The 19,604-nt window shown below is 37.0% G+C and overlaps 2 protein-coding genes across 3 annotated transcripts in view; both read left to right on the top strand.

Annotated features, from left to right (window-relative positions):
* Positions 1–91: 91 nt before the first annotated feature.
* LOC124644328 lies at positions 92–6,664 on the top strand. The gene is made up of 2 exons (XM_047183629.1): positions 92–383; positions 2,731–6,664. Exons 1-2 carry the CDS (start codon positions 278–280, stop codon positions 6,645–6,647), a joined length of 4,023 nt encoding a protein of 1,340 aa, XP_047039585.1. The 5' UTR covers positions 92–277; the 3' UTR covers positions 6,648–6,664.
* A 7,689-nt stretch (positions 6,665–14,353) lies between these two features.
* Positions 14,354–19,604, top strand: part of LOC124644197 (modular serine protease-like) — a 39,190-nt gene continuing 33,939 nt past the window's right edge. For both annotated transcript variants that reach the window (XM_047183446.1, XM_047183447.1), the window contains exon 1: positions 14,354–14,495. In XM_047183446.1, coding sequence (XP_047039402.1) covers positions 14,462–14,495 — 34 coding nt within the window. In that variant the 5' untranslated portion in view covers positions 14,354–14,461. The remainder of the gene's footprint in view (positions 14,496–19,604) is intronic.

The raw sequence follows: 19,604 nt of genomic DNA, 5'->3' as shown, positions 1-19,604 counted from the left end.
TAATAAGGGTTTGAGGGCTCAATTTTCCTACTTTCCCTGCTTAGGTATTTATTAATAATATAAACTTTTTCGTATCTTCTCACAGGAAATATAACTGGCAGCATAAATTCTGAACAAAAAATCGAATTTGAGTAGAGCATCGAACGAGAAATTTGCAAATCAAAACCTGAACAAAAGCACCGTATTGTCAAATTATTTTTGTATCGATAAGAATTCAGAAAAATGTAATTAATTATTTTCGCTGATTATCATTCCAAATTAATGTAGCTGCACAATAATGTTACGCACAACAATCTCAAGAATAAAGAAGGTGTGGACTATCGCCTTCGTTCCACGCCTTCTACGAGGTGACCAACGAATTCCGCCCGGCAAATTTGACATAAGTAAGTTGTTATACAAATTATTTGCACGCGTTTGTCGGTCATGGTCATCATCTGCCCAGCCTTTTACCTACAACTATGTTAGGGTCGGCTTCCAGTCTAACCTGACGCAGCAGAATACCAGTGTTTTATAAGGAGCTACTGCCTGTCTGACCTCCTCATCCCAGCGGCCCGATATCTCTAATTTTACTCCCTAGAAGCCCAATCATATTTAACTAGTTATAAAGCCCAATCATACGTAAAAATGACGTGTAAAAATAAAACTTCAGAGTTTTCAAATTTTTTTCTGTTAATGAACTATATTTTTGAATGAGTTATCATAATTGAAGTTTTAATTAATAAATAAAATAGATTTTAAGTTAAAAAATACTCTTTATTAATACTATTATGGCATTTCAATCAAATCTTAGAAAAAAAACAACAAAAAAATCAAGCCTCTAACACTTTTTCTTAAAATTATGTAATTAAAAAAAAACAACTAGTTTTAAATTTTTTCATAAAATTAAATCGACTAGTAATAATATTTTATAAGTCTCTTAGAAAAAAACAGTCTTTATATACAGTTTTGACAAACATCAATGTTGTGTTCTCCACATACATTATTTGCAACACTGCGCTTTGGCCATCCACCTTTTTTTATATGAGCAAAATCCACAATAGCGTCGTTTTTTTGGTTCTGGCTCATCACTAATATTTTCTGATGATGGTGGTACCATTCCATTATCACTCCAGACATCATGTTCAACTACACAATCTTCTTTCTCGGATTCCGAATCCAGCGGAGAATAATCGTCATCATTTTCTAAAATTGTAGCAATTTCGTCCTGGTTTAGCCGTTGACGGGACGCCATTTTGTATTCAACCTGAAAATATTAATATTATATGTAAAATGTAACGAAACAATACGATTAACTCAAATAAATCACAAATTTAAAAAATTTGAAACAATTTCAAAAGTTACACAAAGCCCAATTATACGTCAAAATGACGTGCAACCTCTCTATTACAACAAAATGGCGGCACTTACCGAGATGATGCAACTGTGTCCTGCGAGGTCCCAATGGCTACTGAGTTGGTTCAGAAGTTAGCGGCGATCTGACGGTAAACGTGAAAGTAACAGAGATATTTCGCCGCGGTATACGTCAAATTTACGTAGAGTGGGCTTCTAGGGTTAGCGACATACGATTCACATTCGACTGAGATCCAATCCCGACTCAATTAAGATTGAAGCGTGTGTGGCATTCCGCTATTTTTTCTTTGAAATAAACGTTTTTATCCTTTTCTGTCATTCAATAATGAATCATTTTGCCTGCAAACAATTTACGATTGTAGAGCAAACTACCGTATAAACCAAAATCACCAAAATAGCAGACCAATCGCAAACCAATCGAATGTCGTTGGAATACGATTAGTCTTATATGTATTAGTAGCAGAATGCCCTATATGGTTATGGTTGAAACTGCTATTACGATCATATTGTTATTCAGTTTCTATTCGATTTTGACATTAGTAACTTAGGAGAATCGGGCCCCAGTTACCCGGGTACCCCAATACCCCCATTTAAGACTGATTTCCAACACGCATTTGTAGGTGTCAGGACTATACAGAAGCGGGTCTGACCGTATGTCAACTACCGGCAGTTGGCTAATAGTACATTGTGCGGCTATTATCAGGTTTTCCTAGCGCGTACGTTCGTATCTAGACATTTACTAGATGTCTTCTCTCCTAAGTTCTTAGCTGCAGACTTTTTCCATTTTTTTCCTAAGACGACCCACTGACCAATATGTTTTTAGGTGCAAATTAATGTTTCAAGACAAATTTACTTTAGTCAACTTATTTTATTATACCTATTTATAGAGAAAAAAATGATGAAATATTATAAATTACTTTGGGGTATAATACCTTAGTATTCTATTACAATATTACCTATGTATTCTATTGCATATGTATTAGTGCGAATGGGACGATCACGTCGCTGATATCTGACGGCACAGATGCCCTCCGTAGAACTTTTTATAGCACGAAAGTGTCTTCAAGTTCTTTTTTTACGTTTACATCTCTACAAATGCATTTTTTTAACATTTTGGCAATCAATTTGAATTTAAGACCCTAAATAGTGTTAACATCTTTTCGTTATTTTTCCGCAGCCGCGTGTATCCTCACCGTCTCAGTTTCATAATTTTTATTGGATCATTGATTGACAAAAACAATAGTCATTTTTTGGATGTATGTGGAAAAATGGCGGAAAAAGCCTGTCGAGAAGATTAACTAGAAATTCTGATTCCAACATATCTAGCTTATTTATTTCATTTTTACAATCCACTCATGGCTTTTTTCGCTATTTTTTCAGTATCCTATGCTGTGCAAAGGAAATCTCCAAAATCGACCAAATCTGAAGATGGAGAAAAAGGCGCTAAGAACACAGAACAGGATGAAGGTGCCGACTACATTTTTAAATGCAATGAAGAACCCGTATTCGAAGATACAATTGTTGATGAACACGCTGATCCGGACGATGCAAAGACCAAAAAAATAATGAACAAAATTATTTCATCTAGAGCACTACCAAAAGAATCACAAGTCGAGAAATGCCAGAGAATCATAGATAAGGCATTTGGCAAGACTGAGCCCCTAGAAAACATGTTGGCTGAAAATTACTTCTCCCATAGTGTCAACATTGAAGAGACCAGGCGTAAGATAAATGAAGCAGAACAGGAAAAACTTAAACTAGCACAGGAAAAAATTATAAGTGAAAATAGGGCGCAGTTTGGCGTTTTCAAAATGTTTCTTGAACCCGTGACCGATAAACAGGAACAACCTATAGGAATTGATCATTTGGAAGCCAAAGTTACAAATGAGAAAGGTAAAATAGCTGAAGAGGAAGGTTTGGATCTCGTGAAAGAACCATTTAATGTTCAGTTGATCGCTGGCAAAGAACCCGACTTAACAAAAAAATTGGATAGTCACCTGACACACGAAGAAACTCCTTTACCACTACGAGAAAACCCTGGTTATGAAGATATAGATAGGTATATTCATGACCAGGAAAAGCTTGAAAACAAAACTTTTTGCGATTTACAGGAAATTGATAAAACTCTAGTTCAGGATATATCGAGACTTGTTAAAGACGAAGAACAGGATGATATCCAAAATGTGGTTTCACTTGGTCCGGGTGATTCTAGTAATAAATATAAAATGAGTTCAAATCCGAGCTGTAAAGCAATTGATACTTCCGAAACTGATAATAGAAATGTTGGTGCTACTGCTGAAAACCAAAAGATCAATAATATTTTAAATGACTTCCTAACTAGTGCACAACGTGATACCACTCTGCAAGCCACTACTGCATCAGAGGCTGAAGAACAGTTAGCTCAGAAAGTGGAACACATAGATGAGACTCCGTTAGTTGAAGCTCACAAACCCAAAATAGAAGGATTTAATGTAACTCCGAGGGTTTTGGGAGACGCTGATTCTAAATTCAGTTGCTCTAGTCAAAATCAATCTGACCGCATTGATCCTAACAAATCTACGAATATGGACATCCAGGCTGACTTTGACGAAGTAGCCAAACGTTGTCTAGATATTCCCATAGGGAAAATAGACGAAATACTTCTTAATGAAATGGAGAAAATCGGCATTCCTGTTTCTGCAAACAAAGATCGTTCACCGATGATCGAAAACGACCTTGTCCAAATGGACGACGCACGTAGGCCAAAAGGCGCTAATGATCAACAGGACTTAATCGTCAGCGATGAACTCCGAAGCGCCATCGAATTTTCTTCAGCCGATAAATTATTACACCCATCAGAAATAATGAACACTAATAAAGTATTGCCGGAACAGGTTGAAGAACTTGAAAATTATGTTTTGGAATCTGTTCCAGAAGATCTCCGTGAGGAAGATAGATGTACCGTGCATCCAAATCAATTCTTTATATATCCTTATCATAAACAGGCAGTACGTTGTCACACTCAACAGCAAGTTCCCCGGGAGAACACCGAGAATAGCAAAATGAAGTCTGCATACTATTTCATGCCTACCGCTTTACGTATTGAAAACCAAGAAAAAATGGAAGCAGCTTATAGGTCATTAGCTAAGTCAAAGATGGAACAGTTTACATCGACCTTAAAACTATGTCCAACAACAGAACGTAAAACTGAATCTGAACAATTGACATCGAATACGACTGAACTGATGTCAGACTCCCATAACTTATCGAGCTATTCAGGCGAATCAGGTTCAGCAAGTAAATTACCACAAGAAAATACTCCATTAGACTCGCTAGTAACGTTAGGAGATCCCAATTTATCAACGTATCAAAAAATTAAAGAAATCGAACAGTTGAAAGCTGATTTAGCCGCCGCAGAATCAAAACTTAAAGAACCGCTTACCGGGATAAGTGCTGACGGAACAGATTCAAGACAATGGCCAACACTGAATGCAGCAAATATAACGAACGACGGACGAAAGTCTCACAACAAAGGAAGTCACAAACCCATATATTACGGTACAACTCTTGCACCAAAAAGGCCGTGGAGCGAAGAATATTATCTACGAAAAACCGATCAAAGGTACCCTCAACGAATTTATACTAAAGGATTCGATAGGATATCCAAATATTACCAACCGATAGTAAAAGAATTTAATCACAAACTATCAAAACTAGAAGACAAATTTGCACAAAAGCCAAACGTGCGAAAGTCTTACACAAGTAAGAATGAAAAACTATCTAACTATTTCACAGTAAGTGCGTCAAACAAAACACGGAACGACCAAAGCAATCGACCAGAATATAAATATGGAAATAGAGAGCATCCAGCCACGCGTAATATGAGTGCAGGCTACATGTGGGATTACCAACGAATTTCCCCTGATCGAAGAACGAAACGAATGCAGGATAGTTACGACAGAGGAACTGCTAACGCCTCCAACAAAGTTATAACCCAGGCGAGCACGAAGGAAGAGCGGGCAGATATGAAACCGACAAACTCAGGCTATGAAAACATTATTCCCCATCGACAAATACAGTCTAGTAAATACAGAAAAACATTAATACGAAATACCGTTAGCAAAATGAATACACGTAACAATTTTAATATAAATGTATCAGATGGCATATGGGACGAAGACGTTGAACCAGCTAAAATAACTACGAAAGGAAAAAAGGAAACTAATAAAGTTTCTTTACCTGTTGAAATGTTGAACGAACCGCCAGAGCCATGCTATGTTTTGACGTACAACGAAACCTGTCCTGTATCGCCGAAGCCTGCAGTGGGTAACCGCGAGACCAGCCATGTTGTGGACACCACAGAAACCAATTTAAGAAAGGATATCAGAAACACTGATATGTACCAGCCGGGTACCAGTCTCATAAAGACGATTGATAGTAAAACACAACAAGCCTTAGATTCATACATGAACAGAAAACCCAGATCTAATTATGCAAACGTACCGGACCAAACCGAAAACCTAACGGGAAGCGTCAGTCTGCCTAATCTTAGTGAGAATGTTACATTGTCAGAGCTCTTGAAAAGAGTGAGAGAAAGAAGTCGAATGTTTGAATGCAGGAATGAACTCAAATCACTAGACGTTCATGTCGAACCTGCCCAAGGAAAATATGACAGGAAATCACCTTACTGTCCTCCTGTGGCAGCACCCAGGACACCGCCAAAAAATCCTATACCTCCACCGACCTTCGGTTTGCCTGCCCTGAAGCGGATGCCAAACGCCTGCAAACCGAGGAAGCCCCGTACGAGAAAATGTTCCACCTGTGACATAAGCATGTCAGGTTTACACTTGGGGCCAAAAATCAATGCTCACACGATAGAAGTCGGACCAGAAATGGTTTGTGAAATGAATGACGCTGATGTTGGGGTCTGTATGAGATCCAAGGCAGATTTAACTGAGGAGGTTATAGATCGTCTCCAAAGTTTAGGTAGGATGTTAGGAAATGTGATCCATAAGGGGAAGACACAATTAATAGACGTCAGATGTCTACTCAGGAACCAACGAGATAAGACTGTGTTAGCTAGAAACTACGAACCTTGGTCGCCGATACCGTCATGGACAGAAGCGAAGAAGCCAGCAAAACAGTCTTCGCGATGCGATCCAGGCTGCAAGATCTTCCCTCCGCCGCGAGTGTGCGAGCGACCTGACCCTAAGTGTGAACAGAAGCCTTGTTCCTTTCCTAAGAAATCGTTTTCAATGTTAGACTGTTTCGCTGTTTCGTTGGGAGACCACAAAGTGTATGATCTCGGAGAGTTCTAATCCACTTTTTGTCCTGCTTGTTTATTTTGGTAAACAGCGAAAATAAATTGACTGGTAAATTCTGGTGTTTTATTTGTTCGTTTTGCACGCAGCCACTGAAAATATAAGAGTCGTAAAGAGACTTATATCATTAGTCTTAAGGTAAGACCGCACTAGGCGGAACTGCGCTGCAGCGGAGCGACGCGATATTTCTAAATTAAGTTCGATATATCGCACTAGAACTGCAGCGGCGCGACAATATTCTACCCTAGTCGGTTGTCAGCCACTTACCGCGATGGATGAAATTGATGTTTTTTTTTTTTTTGTAAATCATATAGCTCTGGATAGTTACTAACTAATAAAATTAACTTTTCTTCACCATTTTACAACACAAATTGCATGTCCGGCACGTTTCGACTCGTATGAAATAGATTTGTGATGCCTCGTGAGTCGCGATCGCGCTGCTTACTATATCGCACCTAGCGTCGGCGGAACTGCGCGCAGCGACACAGCGCGGCAATTTTGCTTAGTTGCCCAACTTTGGCGCGCGGTGTCGCGCAGCGTAGTTCCGTTGCCGCGTAGTGCGGTATCTCTAATACATTTACTTAGAAACAATATTTTGCAGCGCAGTTCCGCCTAGTGCGGTCTTACCTTTATTCCCCCAACTAAGTTAAGTTTAGATTCAGGAATGAACATTCTTGCGTCTAGCAATTACAGCATCGCACGTGAGCGTTTAGACCCGCCTTACGCTAGACTAACCGAGCACGAGCATATAAGCGGAGCCACTCTCGGCCTCGCCGCTCTAACATAATAAACATGTATGTATGCCTACGTAGCGGAGATAACTGCTTCCCGTAGCCGGATGATGACAAAAACTATCCTATGTCCTTTCCTGGGTCTACGCTACCTTCTCTTTAATTTTCAGTAATATAATAAGTAGTTAATAGGCCCAGCCGTTCACCCGTGATGGCGTGACCAAGGGATATAGGGATTCACTTTATATATACAGAGATAATAAAGAGGGAAAAAATGTATTTTTGTCTGTTTGTTTGTAATGGATAAACTCAAAAACTACTAGATTGATTTCAAACACTCTTTCACTGTTGGGAAGCTAAACTCTCGAGTAACATACGCTATATTTTATGCAGGTACGGGCAGACGGTAGTTCCCACGCGATGCGGGTGACATCGCGGTAAAACAGCTAGTATTCAATAATATTGTTTAGCAGTGACGTGCTCATTAAATCATGATTACTTAATTTTGACGACCTCGCTGGCGCAATGGTCACCGTGTCGGACTGCCGAACCTGAGGTTCGATTCCCGGTTCGGTCGACATTTGTGTGATGAGCATGTTTGTTGGCCGTGGTCTGGGTGTTACAATATGTATATATGTAGCTATATCTATAGTCCCCAGGCCGGCGAACAGTTTTTTTTTTGATACATATACATTTAAGACTTTGTGAGTGCCTTCCTTATGATGAGTCCGACAAAGTTTTCGAATGCGCAAATTTTGGTGCCGCTGCGTTTTTTAATGCTTGACTCCTAGAATTGTCGATATGACGTCACTATGACTCTTCGTACATACCTGTTTCATTTTTTGAGATTCGTTTAATAAAGTTAGCTAGAAAATGGTGGTCAACTTGTCCGATAAAGATCGTGCTGCGTTTGGAGTGTCCACCATCCTGAAAATGTCGATATGACGTCACTACGACTCTTCGTACATACCTGTTTCATTTTTTGAGATTTGTTTAATAAAGTTAACTAGAAAATTGTGGTAAGCTTGTCCGACAAAGATCATGCTGCATATGGAGTGTCCACCGTCCGGAAAATATAGATATATTTTAAGATTTGGTATAAAGTACTGACAATTGGTGTGAAGTACGTTAATAGTAAATGTTGCATCTAGAAAGTCGTTTCGAATGATATATGTATCATTACTACAGGAGGGATTTATTAACTCGAAAACACCTATCGATAAAATAATCTTATATAAGCTCTAGTTTCTGAAATACTAACAATTCGCCGAAGTTTTTTTAATATGAAATGTTGCATTTAAAAACGTCTTTTGAATTATGTATAACTCATTACTAGAGATGGAATTTATTTAATTGAAAACATCTATCAATAATTATAATTTTAAATAAGCTCTAGCTTCTAAACTACTAACAATTTGTCGGGAGTATGTTAACCCGAAATGTTTCATTTGGAAAGGTTTTTCAAATAATGTATAATTTGTTACTAAAGAAGTAATGGATTAGCTTGACAGAACCTACCGATAATATAATCTTAGAAAAGCTCTAGCTTTTAAAGTACTAACAATTTGTCGGAGTTATGCTAATACAACCTTGCGCTTAAAAAGATCTTTTGATTGAAATATGGCTCATAACTTCAAGTGAGATGTTATTCCTTAACACAATGTAAAGTATCAATAATATGCCTTAGGTCAGTTATGTCTTCCAAAATACTAAGAATCGGTAAGTGGTATGTTAAGACGGAATATTGCGCTTAAAAAAGATCTTTCGATTGACATATGATTCATACCTAGAGGTGGGACATTATTCCCTAACATAGTAAAACCTATCGATAATACGCCTTATTTGGGCTATATCTTCTAAAATACTAAGAATTGATAAGTGGTTGAGACAAAATGTTGCGCTTAAAAAGACCTTTTGATTGATATATAGTCCATTAATAGATGTGGGTGGGATATTATTCCTTAACATAATATAAACTATTAACAATATGTCGTAGTCAGGCTACTTTTTCTAAAATAGTAATTAAAATTGGTAAGTAGTATGCCAATTTAATATACTTAAATAATGCACGTGAATATTTGAGTCAGAAATTGACAAAAAGAATAAACTTCTTCCAATTGTAATATTTTTTTCTCATTTTCTTGTCGAACTGACTATTTAACTCAATGTATTTGTCGGACAAGTCCATATTTGCATTTAGAATAATGTTATCTATCATTGTTATTCTTGTCCGACATGTATGTATGGGGAGACACAGTGACGTCATATCGACATTTTTCGGATGGTGGACACTCTAAACGCAGCATGATCTTTATCGGACAAGTTGACTACCATTTTCTAGTTAACTTTATTAAACGAATCTCAAAAAATGAAACAGGTATGTACGAAGAGTCATAGTGACGTCATATCGACATTTTCAGGATGGTGGACACTCCAAACGCAGCACGATCTTTATCGGACAAGTTGACCACCATTTTCTAGTTAACTTTATTAAACGAATCTCAAAAAATGAAACAGGTATGTACGAAGAGTCATAGTGACGTCATATCGACAATTCCAGGAGTCAAGCATTAAAAAACGCAGCGGCACCAAACTTTGAGCATTCGAAAACTTTGTCGGACTCATCGTAAGGACTCACAAAGTCTTAAATGTATATGTATCAAAAAAAAAAATTGTTCGCCGGCCTGGGGACTAGTAGTTTATCAGTTGTGTTAGCACCCATAACACAAGTTAATTAATAACTTACCATGGGGCTAACCGACCGTGTGTGAAAAGGTGTCCCGACATTATTTATTTATTTATTTATTATTTTGTTACAGTACGAAGCGATGAGTCACCGCTGCTCAGTAGAAGTTTCTTCAAAACGGAATGGACGAAACCGATGTTTGATATAAACAAACCATTCACAGCTTCCAGGGACGATACCGTTGAAGCCACCGTCGATAATATCGTCGAAGAACATAACGAGATCGCTGATAATGAAAAGAAAACATACAAGAATGCCAAAGATTTAGTTTCCGAAGTGGCTTCTGCAAAATTCTCCAAAGCGACCACGAACAAAATGATCCCGAACCATTGTTTGATACTGAACGCGCCGAATCAAATTGGGCTCTCAAATTTAGAACGTTTGCTCATCCCACCAACGTCCTCAGTATCTTGTGTCCCTATCAGACATTATACATCAGAAAAGGATGACGATGTATTTTGGAGACCCTTAGCACGGGTCCCTGATGAACAAGCGTGGAGGAAGAGAATGAAAGATCCAACAACAAGACACGACGCTATGAAAGAGACGAGGTATTTACTACTGAATTTTTGTGAAACTAGAGTTATGCCGAAGAAAAACATGAATCCAAAGGCGAAAGATAAAAAATCTTCGGTAATGTCAAAGTCCCAGTGAAGCCAATTATAACGTTTTGATTAAAAATTAGGCAGTATTGTTCATATGTGTTTAGGTGAAATATATTGTTGAGAAACCTAATAATTGTTTTCATTTGTATTCCTACTTCCTAACTAATATTATAAATGTGAAAGTAACTCTGTCTGTCTGTCTTTCTGTCTGTCTGTCTTTCTGTCTGTCTGTCTTTTATTCACGCCTAAACTAATGGACTGATTTGTGTGAAATTTGGTACAGACATAGTCTGGAATTTGAGAAAGGACATAGGATAGCTTTTATTACAAAGAAATACAAAAATAAAAATAAAATTTATTCCGGACATATACCGCCATCTATTGGTCAAACCATAAATCTGCCGCAAGTCACTATTCCACGCGAACGAAGTCGCGGGCAAAAGCTAGTAATATTATAAATGCGAAAGTAACTCTGCCTGTCTGTCTGTCTGTTACGCTTTCACGTCTACACCACTGAACGGATTTTAATAAAATTTGGCACAGAGATAGAGTTGACCTTGAGAAAGAACATAGGAGAGTTTTTATCCCGGACTTTTGAAGAATTCTCTTGGAAACGCGATATAACCGAACACTACGCGGGCGAAGCCGCGGGCGGAAGCTAGTAAATACATAAATCGTTTTTGTGATAGGTATAACAAATGCGAACGTAAATCTGTAAAACTTTCGGGCTTTTACATCATAACTACTGAAACGATTTAAATGAAATTTTGTACACAGAACAGAGCCTTGGACAGGACAGACTTTGTAGCCGGTTTTTTTTACTAATTACCCTTCCGTTTCTTCGAAAGATTTTTGGAAAAGTATGCTGTTACAGCCTTTTTTTATCCCACTGCTGGGCTGCGGCCTCCTCTCACACGGAGAAGGATTGAGCATTAATCACCACGCTTGCTCAATGCGGGTTGGAGATTTCAGACTTTATATATATACTATACTAGACTATTTATATAGTCCAGGTTTCCTCAAGATGTTTTCAAGATGTTTGGAAAAGTATGCACATTTGGTTTTTCGCCTGTATGCACATTTACCTCCCCACTCAGAGACATTTAATGATTAGGTATAGTATGGCCATAACCGCTGTGCACTCCCTGAGGTATGCAAGGCGAGGTGGGAGGCGAGGAAAAAAGAGCATAAGCTCACATGAGATCAATACACGTCAGACAAATCTAACGATATCAGTTTTCATTTCTAAGGCAGGACTTGTGGCGGAACGGTGGTCGGAATCTATATTATGCTCGATATTGTATTAAAATACCTAGACAGTTGATGAATGAGAACTAAAGTTAAAATTCAAATCAGGATTTTTTTTATTGAAAATTTACTATAATTACAAACAAATAGATATATGTAGATAGTATAAGAAGTTAAGTTATTCCGTTTCAACTTCATCTTCCATTTCGTCATCATCTTCATCGTCCGTGTCGCCATTGGAACTTGAATCAGAGTCTTGCAAATTTGTTATGAATGAATCGATAATATTATCGAACCTAAAATCGCGATTCCAGTAATCATTTTCATTTTTCTGGACATGATATTTCATGATCGGAAAGCTTTCTCTGTCTACTTTTCTTTTCTTGAAATATTCAGCCACTTTAAAAATCACGGCTTTTACATCTCGAGATAACGCACGACCCATCTTTGAATTTTTATCTCATGTGCATCTGACATTGACGGTCCGATACAAATGACACTACCTGCCGCCACGAGCGTTGACGGCGGACTGACAGACCGCGTCACCCTCCGCCTCTCCGCGCGTACCTCAGGGAGTGCGCAGCGGTTATGGCCATACTATACTTAAGTCACTCCTTAGTGACGGAATGTCATACAAATCCTTCACTAAGGAATGGCTTAAGTAACCATTAAATGTCTCTGAGTGGGGAGGTAAATGATCTATCTGTACTAATGACTGACGTCAGTGTAGATTCTCTATTCTTGTGCGGACCTCTGAAAAATGCAAGTTATTATCTACACTAATATTATTTGATTTAGGCTTATGTTTAACTGATCACCAGATATAGTAACAAATAGCAGACAAAAATAGTAAATGATCACCAAAATGAAACTCGCATTTTAATGTAAAATTATAACCAAAGTTTTAACACTTTGCTATCCTATTTAAATGAAATTACTCCAAAATAAATCATGCGTAAGCCAAAAATAGTAAATGATCACCAAAATTAAACCACCATTTTAAAGTAAGATTATAACCAAAGTTTTTAAATTCTGCTATCCTATTTAAGCAAAATGAGTCCAAATAAATCATTGTTATCCCAAAAGTAGTAAATGATCACCAAAAGTAGTAAATGATCATCAAAATTATACCAGCGTTTTAATATAAAATGATAATCAAAGTTTTTACATCTTGCTATCCTGTTTAAGTAAACTGACTCCAAAAAAATCAGTTCGGCCTGATACAATAAATGTTATAACATTATGGGGACCCTTTTCCTGCACTAGGGTGGAAAATTGTCTATTGCATGCCTCTAAACAGTGCGATAAGAGTGTGTTTTCGAGAGAGTGTATTGAGAAACACATTCTTCTTCTTCTTTCTCCTGCCCTGTTCCCAATTTTACTTGGGGTCGGCGCAATATGTAATTTTCTTCCATTTTCCCCTGTCACTCGTCATACTGACACTCACTCCCTTCCTATTCACATCATCTTTCAGGAAATCCATCCATCTTTTCTTAGACTGACTGACTGGGGATGGTGTCCGGGCGGGCACAGCGCGGCGTTCGCGGTGCGGTGGGAGGGGTGCATATTTTGATAGCGCATGCATTGCAAGCCGGACACATAACTTAATATGGCATCATAATACTTTGTTTGGTAATAAGCCTAGATTTTATGGCGATCACAGTGACTTATTTAGGCAAAAATAATACATTAATTTGGTCGTCAAGAGTTGGTGATCATTTACTAAATTTGGTGGTCGAATACAATTTAAAGTGGAGTCGTGACTAAAATAGCTGGTACTATGTATTACATTTTTAGACTTTATTTTTCTGGTGTTCAGTAGATATTTTTGGTTACAAAACTTAGGGTATCAAAGCATTTTATGGTGGTCATTATATTTGTTCCCTTTGATTTATAACATGTTTGGACTTTAAGAGAGACTATGACCCTTGAGTTTGTTTCGGCGTTTCTTCTCAGGGATCAGTCAGTTAGGAAATGCCGGCCTCAGCGTTCTTAAAATGACGTGTAAAAGTGATGTAATGTCCAACTTGCAAAATAAACAATTTCATTTAATTTCATTACTAATATTATAAAGAGGAAAACTTTGTTTGTTTGTTTGTTTGGTTGTAATGGATAAACTACTGGACCGATTTTAAATATTCTTTCAGCATCAGAAAGCTATATTATCTGCGAGTAACATAGGCTATATTTTGTCCCGGTGCGGGCAGTAGCTCCTACGGGACGCGGGTGAAACCGCGGGAAAACGGCTAGGTGCAAAATAAAGCTATTGAACTACGTAATAATAATGCAGCCTGCATTTAATACTTGTCGGGGACTTGTTTTGATGGCACTACTGACTCAACCGGTCAGAGTATATTTACATTAATAAGTTCACCTTAGCCGGACGACTCGACGCATCGGCTGACAAATATTCGACTTGGTAAAATGAGTGATTTTTCGTGAAATCTAAGTTAGTTGTGTGTAATAAAGTGAGTGATTACAATGTCTGTTTGTGTATTTATTCTTATTTTTAGTGGTAAGTCTGTTTTATTTTGTTTTCAGTATTTGTTCAGAAAAAAAATACAAAAAATAAAATCTACTCCATTTTTCTTAATGTAGGTTAGGTAACTATAATTTATCTAACAAAAGCGTATTAAAAATAGGCTCAAGTCAAATAATTATATGCCTAGCTTTTTCCCAACTATGATGGGATCGGCTTCCAGGCTAACCGGATGTAGTGACAAAAAAAAATAGCGACTGCAATAATAAACCTACTCTCTCTCCGAAGAGTATTTTATTTATTTAAAATACTTTTATTTATTTAAAATACTTTTATTTATTTAAAATACTTTTATTTATTTAAAATACTTTTATTTATTTAAAATACTTTTATTTATTTAAAATACTTTTATTTATTTAAAATACTAATAAATAAATTATCTGCAGTATGGGTTACTCAGTCGGCCGACAGTTGACCCGATGATTGGCATTTTTTTTTTTAAGTCTTCATTCCAATCAAAGTTTTCAGTCAGTCTTATACAGGCTAAATACTCTTGTAATGTGCGTTTATTTGTATACTAGTCTGATAAATACTATGCTGATAACTGCATCAAAATCGGTTCTTCAAAACGTGAGATAATCGCACACAGCCATACATACTTAAAAAAATACCTATGTACAAAACTCCATATAAATACATACACCTCCTTTTTGAAGTTGGTTAAATTTAATAAAACTTAAACACCATACTGTCAAACACCATAGTTGCTTAATAAAATATGCCCTCGGGCAGCTAGTAAAATATCAACAACTAAAAAGTAATGAAGAATTTGAAAATAAACTAGAAAAGTTCAGTCTAGAAAACAGGTATACAATCACAACAAAAGGACAGTAGTATGTACCTACTATACAATCAAAATAACAAAAATAAATTGAACACCAAAATTCCCCCCTTGTAGGTAACTATCACGACTCATCTGCCTAGCCTTTTTCCAACTATGATGTCTTTTGTTTACAACAAAAATCGTCATCATCCTCCGAGCCTTTTCCCAACTATGTTGGGGTCGGCTTCCCGTCTAATCTGATGCAGCTGTAGTGGTTGGTAAAATTTACCCAATTAAAAAAAAAATGTTCGCAACTAGTATCTGCGCCGCTACATAAAACTGTCTAACAATAGCCCGGTCAAAATAGACATAAAAGTAGTGGTCAAATAACAAAAATTCCCACAAAGCTGATTTTTGGTGGAGAGTTAGATTTGATCATTATAAATAAAATACTAAAAGTCCCCATCGATCCCATGTGTGCGTCAAAAGTTATTCGAGGTCAAATGTCAAAATTTTAGGTTTTTTGTTTTTTTTTTTTTTCGAAAACGGTAAGTTTTATCAAAAAAAGTCATCAGACCAAAGTTATAGATCTTTAAATTTTCTACAAAAATGGTATTAACAGTTTTCTCCTAAATCTCACCATTCCTGAGATATCGCGATTCAAAGAGTCACACTACACATGATATGCATAAGCCACGTATATACGACGGCTGCCTTTAAGTTGTGTCGTTTGAAATAAGTATAGACAATCGAATAGGTTAATACCATTTATTGTTTTTCAAAGAATTCTCCGCGATATTTAATGCACTTTTGCATGCATTAAACCCAGTTCTTGAAATATTTATTCCATTCTGAAGTGGGGGTGGTCAAATTGGCCGATTTGTATGAGTCAACAGCTTTTTCAGGTGTGCTGAAACGTTTACCACGAAGACTTTACTTAATTTTGGGGAATGGAAAACAATCGTGTAATGCCCACGGATCCATGTCACGGTATGTTACATGTTGGTCTGCGACAATTAACTGCCGCATAGCCTCGATATTATCTTGGGTCATATCGGGTTTTGAATTATCTTCACGTGGCTTGTCGCTAAGGCTAGATTGCCCACTTTTAAATCCTAAATATCAGCGTACTGCAGTCCTAAGGCATATTTCTGCATCACTAAACACAGAACAAATTTTTTTAAACCGCTGAAGCCGTGACAATCCGCTTTTAAAGTTGTAGAAAATTATCGCACGCTAATTTTCCTTCGACATTTCCATTTTTATGCAGAAGACTGGGGTTGGAAATTGATACATAATCTGGACCCTATTAAAACTTTACTCCCATCTGCTCCAGAAAAACTCCTGACATAATTTTTTGCAATTGCAAAAATGATTGTAGTATCAAATCATCCTCCGAGCCCTTTTCCCAACTATGTTGGGGTCGGTTAGGTTCCAGTTTAACCGGATGTAGCTAAGTACCAGTCCTTTACAAGGAGCGACTGCCCTATCTGACGCCCTTAACCCAGTTACCCGGGCAACCCAATACCCCTTGGTTAGACTGGTGTCAGACTTACTGGCTTCTGACTACCCATAACGACTGCCAAGGATGTTCAATGACAGCCAGAACCTACAGTTTAACGTGCCATCAGAAACACAGTCATTGGTATCCAAGATATGCTTAGAAAGTACATACAAACTTAGAAAAGTTGCATTGGTACTTGTCTGACCTGGAATCGAACCCAATCATACTTGAGAGGTTAGTTCTTTACCCACTAGGCCACCACGAGTTTTTGTATGAATCTGATAAATCTAAAACAATCACAATTATAGTTAACCCAAAAGTCAATATCAATAATGACATCATATTAGAAGTTGACGGCAATAGGCATGATGACAGTAATCAAAAATCATTAAAATAATATATTTATTAAATTAAACTTGAAGCTTGGAATATAAAACGCGCATTGTTTTCTTTATTAATAATGTGATTAATGTGTATTTTTATAAAATAAAATTACGAAATAAGGCAATCCGCCATGATATCTTGAACACCAATCAGAGCTCGTGACGTCATCTCTCAAAACAACTCGCGCGAAAGCGCGCGAACGTCACATTTCGTTATTGTGAACTTCCACTGCGATCTTTGTTTTTAATTAATTAATTGTTTATAACACGAGTTATGGAGCCCGGATTTATCAAGGCAAACAGCGCTAATTTGCCTAGAATTGAAATCATAATGCTGGGAGAGTTTTTGGCATCAAATAAAGATTTTTGTTCAGCTGAATTTAGAAATGTTAAAACTTCCATGTAAGTATACTAGTTTAATTAAAAAAACTTCCATGTAAGTGTATTAGTTTAATTAAAAAAACTTCTATGTTAGAATATTAGTTTAATTAAAAACAATTTTAGTTATAAATAATTCCTTAAAATTACTTTTGACAATGTATTTGTTATCAGGTGTAAATGTTAATGAAATCTATTATCATGGTTCTACCCTTTATTTATAAATTGATTTTTCTTTTAGGACCTCCAGGCCATCCTATGGTGATGACGCTGTGAGTTACGTACAGCTGAAACGCAAAAAATAAAACAAAAAAATAAAGTTGTACCCTGGGCAATATTGCTTTTGAATCTCGCCTTGCAAGTTTAAGCCACTTGTTTCGTATTTTTTTATTGTGAGGAACGTACACAAATAACTTATCAGGAGTTGTTTTGGATGTGTTCTTACACTGGGGGACCCCACAACACCTATGCACTTTCGAATTCATATTTAATAACACTAAAAACTTAATTATTGCACGAGCGTTGTTTACTTGCGTCTTGTAATTTCAGTCGTGACGTCACAAGTGACGACGTGACACTGACAAGCGTTTTCGCGCCGGATTCAAAGTGGACAGAGAAAAATGCAATTATTTGATAAAAAAACGTCGCATTTTCTTAAAAGTAATAATTTTTCATATAAAATAGACGTATACCTACATCATACAAAGGAATTTAAAAATTTGTCATCATGCCTATTATTCCCTTAAACTATCCTAAAATTGTCATGACAGTTAGTGGAGTAGGCCTACAGGGGAAACCACGATAAAAAAACGCGCCGAGTACACTACCTCACAGGTGGCGTGGTTTGCTTACCTACACAACTGCCGACATGCGTTAAGCAGAGTGCTAATTTAGGTAAACCGATGAGGTGGTCCCCGGCAAGACACACTTTAGTTAAAGTGGTTCCTCATGACGAAAAGGTTAAGAACCACTGGTTTAGATTAACTTGAATGCTATAAGCAATACGTACCTAGATACAAGCCAAATTTCACGCTTAGGTATAGTTCCATGGAAACTAGTTTAAGTGTTAGTCCCGTAAATTAAATTAATTTGTTAAACAGTTTAAAATAGCCCCGCTTTTTAAATTATTTCAATTTCATAAATACTTATAGGTACCTACTTCCGTTTGTTGCCCGTGGTACTACCAATAGTACTACCAGTAGTACCACGGGCAAATTTTTCTTCCCGTAGTACTACCAAGCGGTCTGGTAGTACCACGGGCAAGAAAAAACTACCCGTGGTACTACTGTCAATATTTTAGTTTTTTTTCAACCCTTTTGTTGTCACAGTTGATATTGACATCCTAGAAAGATAATTGAAATATATATTTTTTAATGTGGATATATTTTGGTACTGTTTCGTAAATAGGTCTGGTAGTTGTGAAATTTTTCATTGCTCAAAATCGACAAGAGTCAAAAACACTTAGTTTTTTTTTCACAAATCAGAATTAAATATCTACTTACGTTTTTCGTTTTATTTATATTAAGTAGATAAGTATTATACTAAGTAGGTAGTGTTATTCATTAAAATTATCGACCGCATTGAGTAGGTATTGGTATGAACATGTAAGTTATGCTGTCCTAGTACTTTACTTTTTTGGTTCGGCCGTCTTCTGTAAATTAGATTTAAAACGTACTTTGCGTTCAGCGCAGATAGTGTAGCTTCCTATAGTTCGGCCATTCAGAGAATGCGTTCCTGACACGTCGCGATTGAACTGACGACGTAATAACATTCATTGATTATTGATATAATAATGTTGTTTTAATGCTCCTCAATTGTTAAAACGGTAAACAACCAGCAAAAATATTTTTATCGTAACTGCAACGCCATTGCAAAGTTACGTCGTCAGTTCAATCGCGACGTGTCAGGAACGCATTCTCTGAATGGCCGAACTATAACAGTGAAAGAATCATAGGGTTTGACGCATTTGGTGCACTTCTCAAATTATACATCATGCTCAAATGCACTTCGCAACTGGTGCTCTTCTCAAATAAATTTCTTTGTTATAATTTATTTTG

The sequence above is a fragment of the Helicoverpa zea genome, chromosome 29 (genome assembly GCF_022581195.2).
Source record: "Helicoverpa zea isolate HzStark_Cry1AcR chromosome 29, ilHelZeax1.1, whole genome shotgun sequence".
Taxonomy (NCBI): domain Eukaryota; kingdom Metazoa; phylum Arthropoda; class Insecta; order Lepidoptera; family Noctuidae; genus Helicoverpa; species Helicoverpa zea.
The sequence above is the reverse complement of the archived record's forward strand: the minus strand, read 5'-3'. Positions and strand labels throughout refer to the sequence as shown.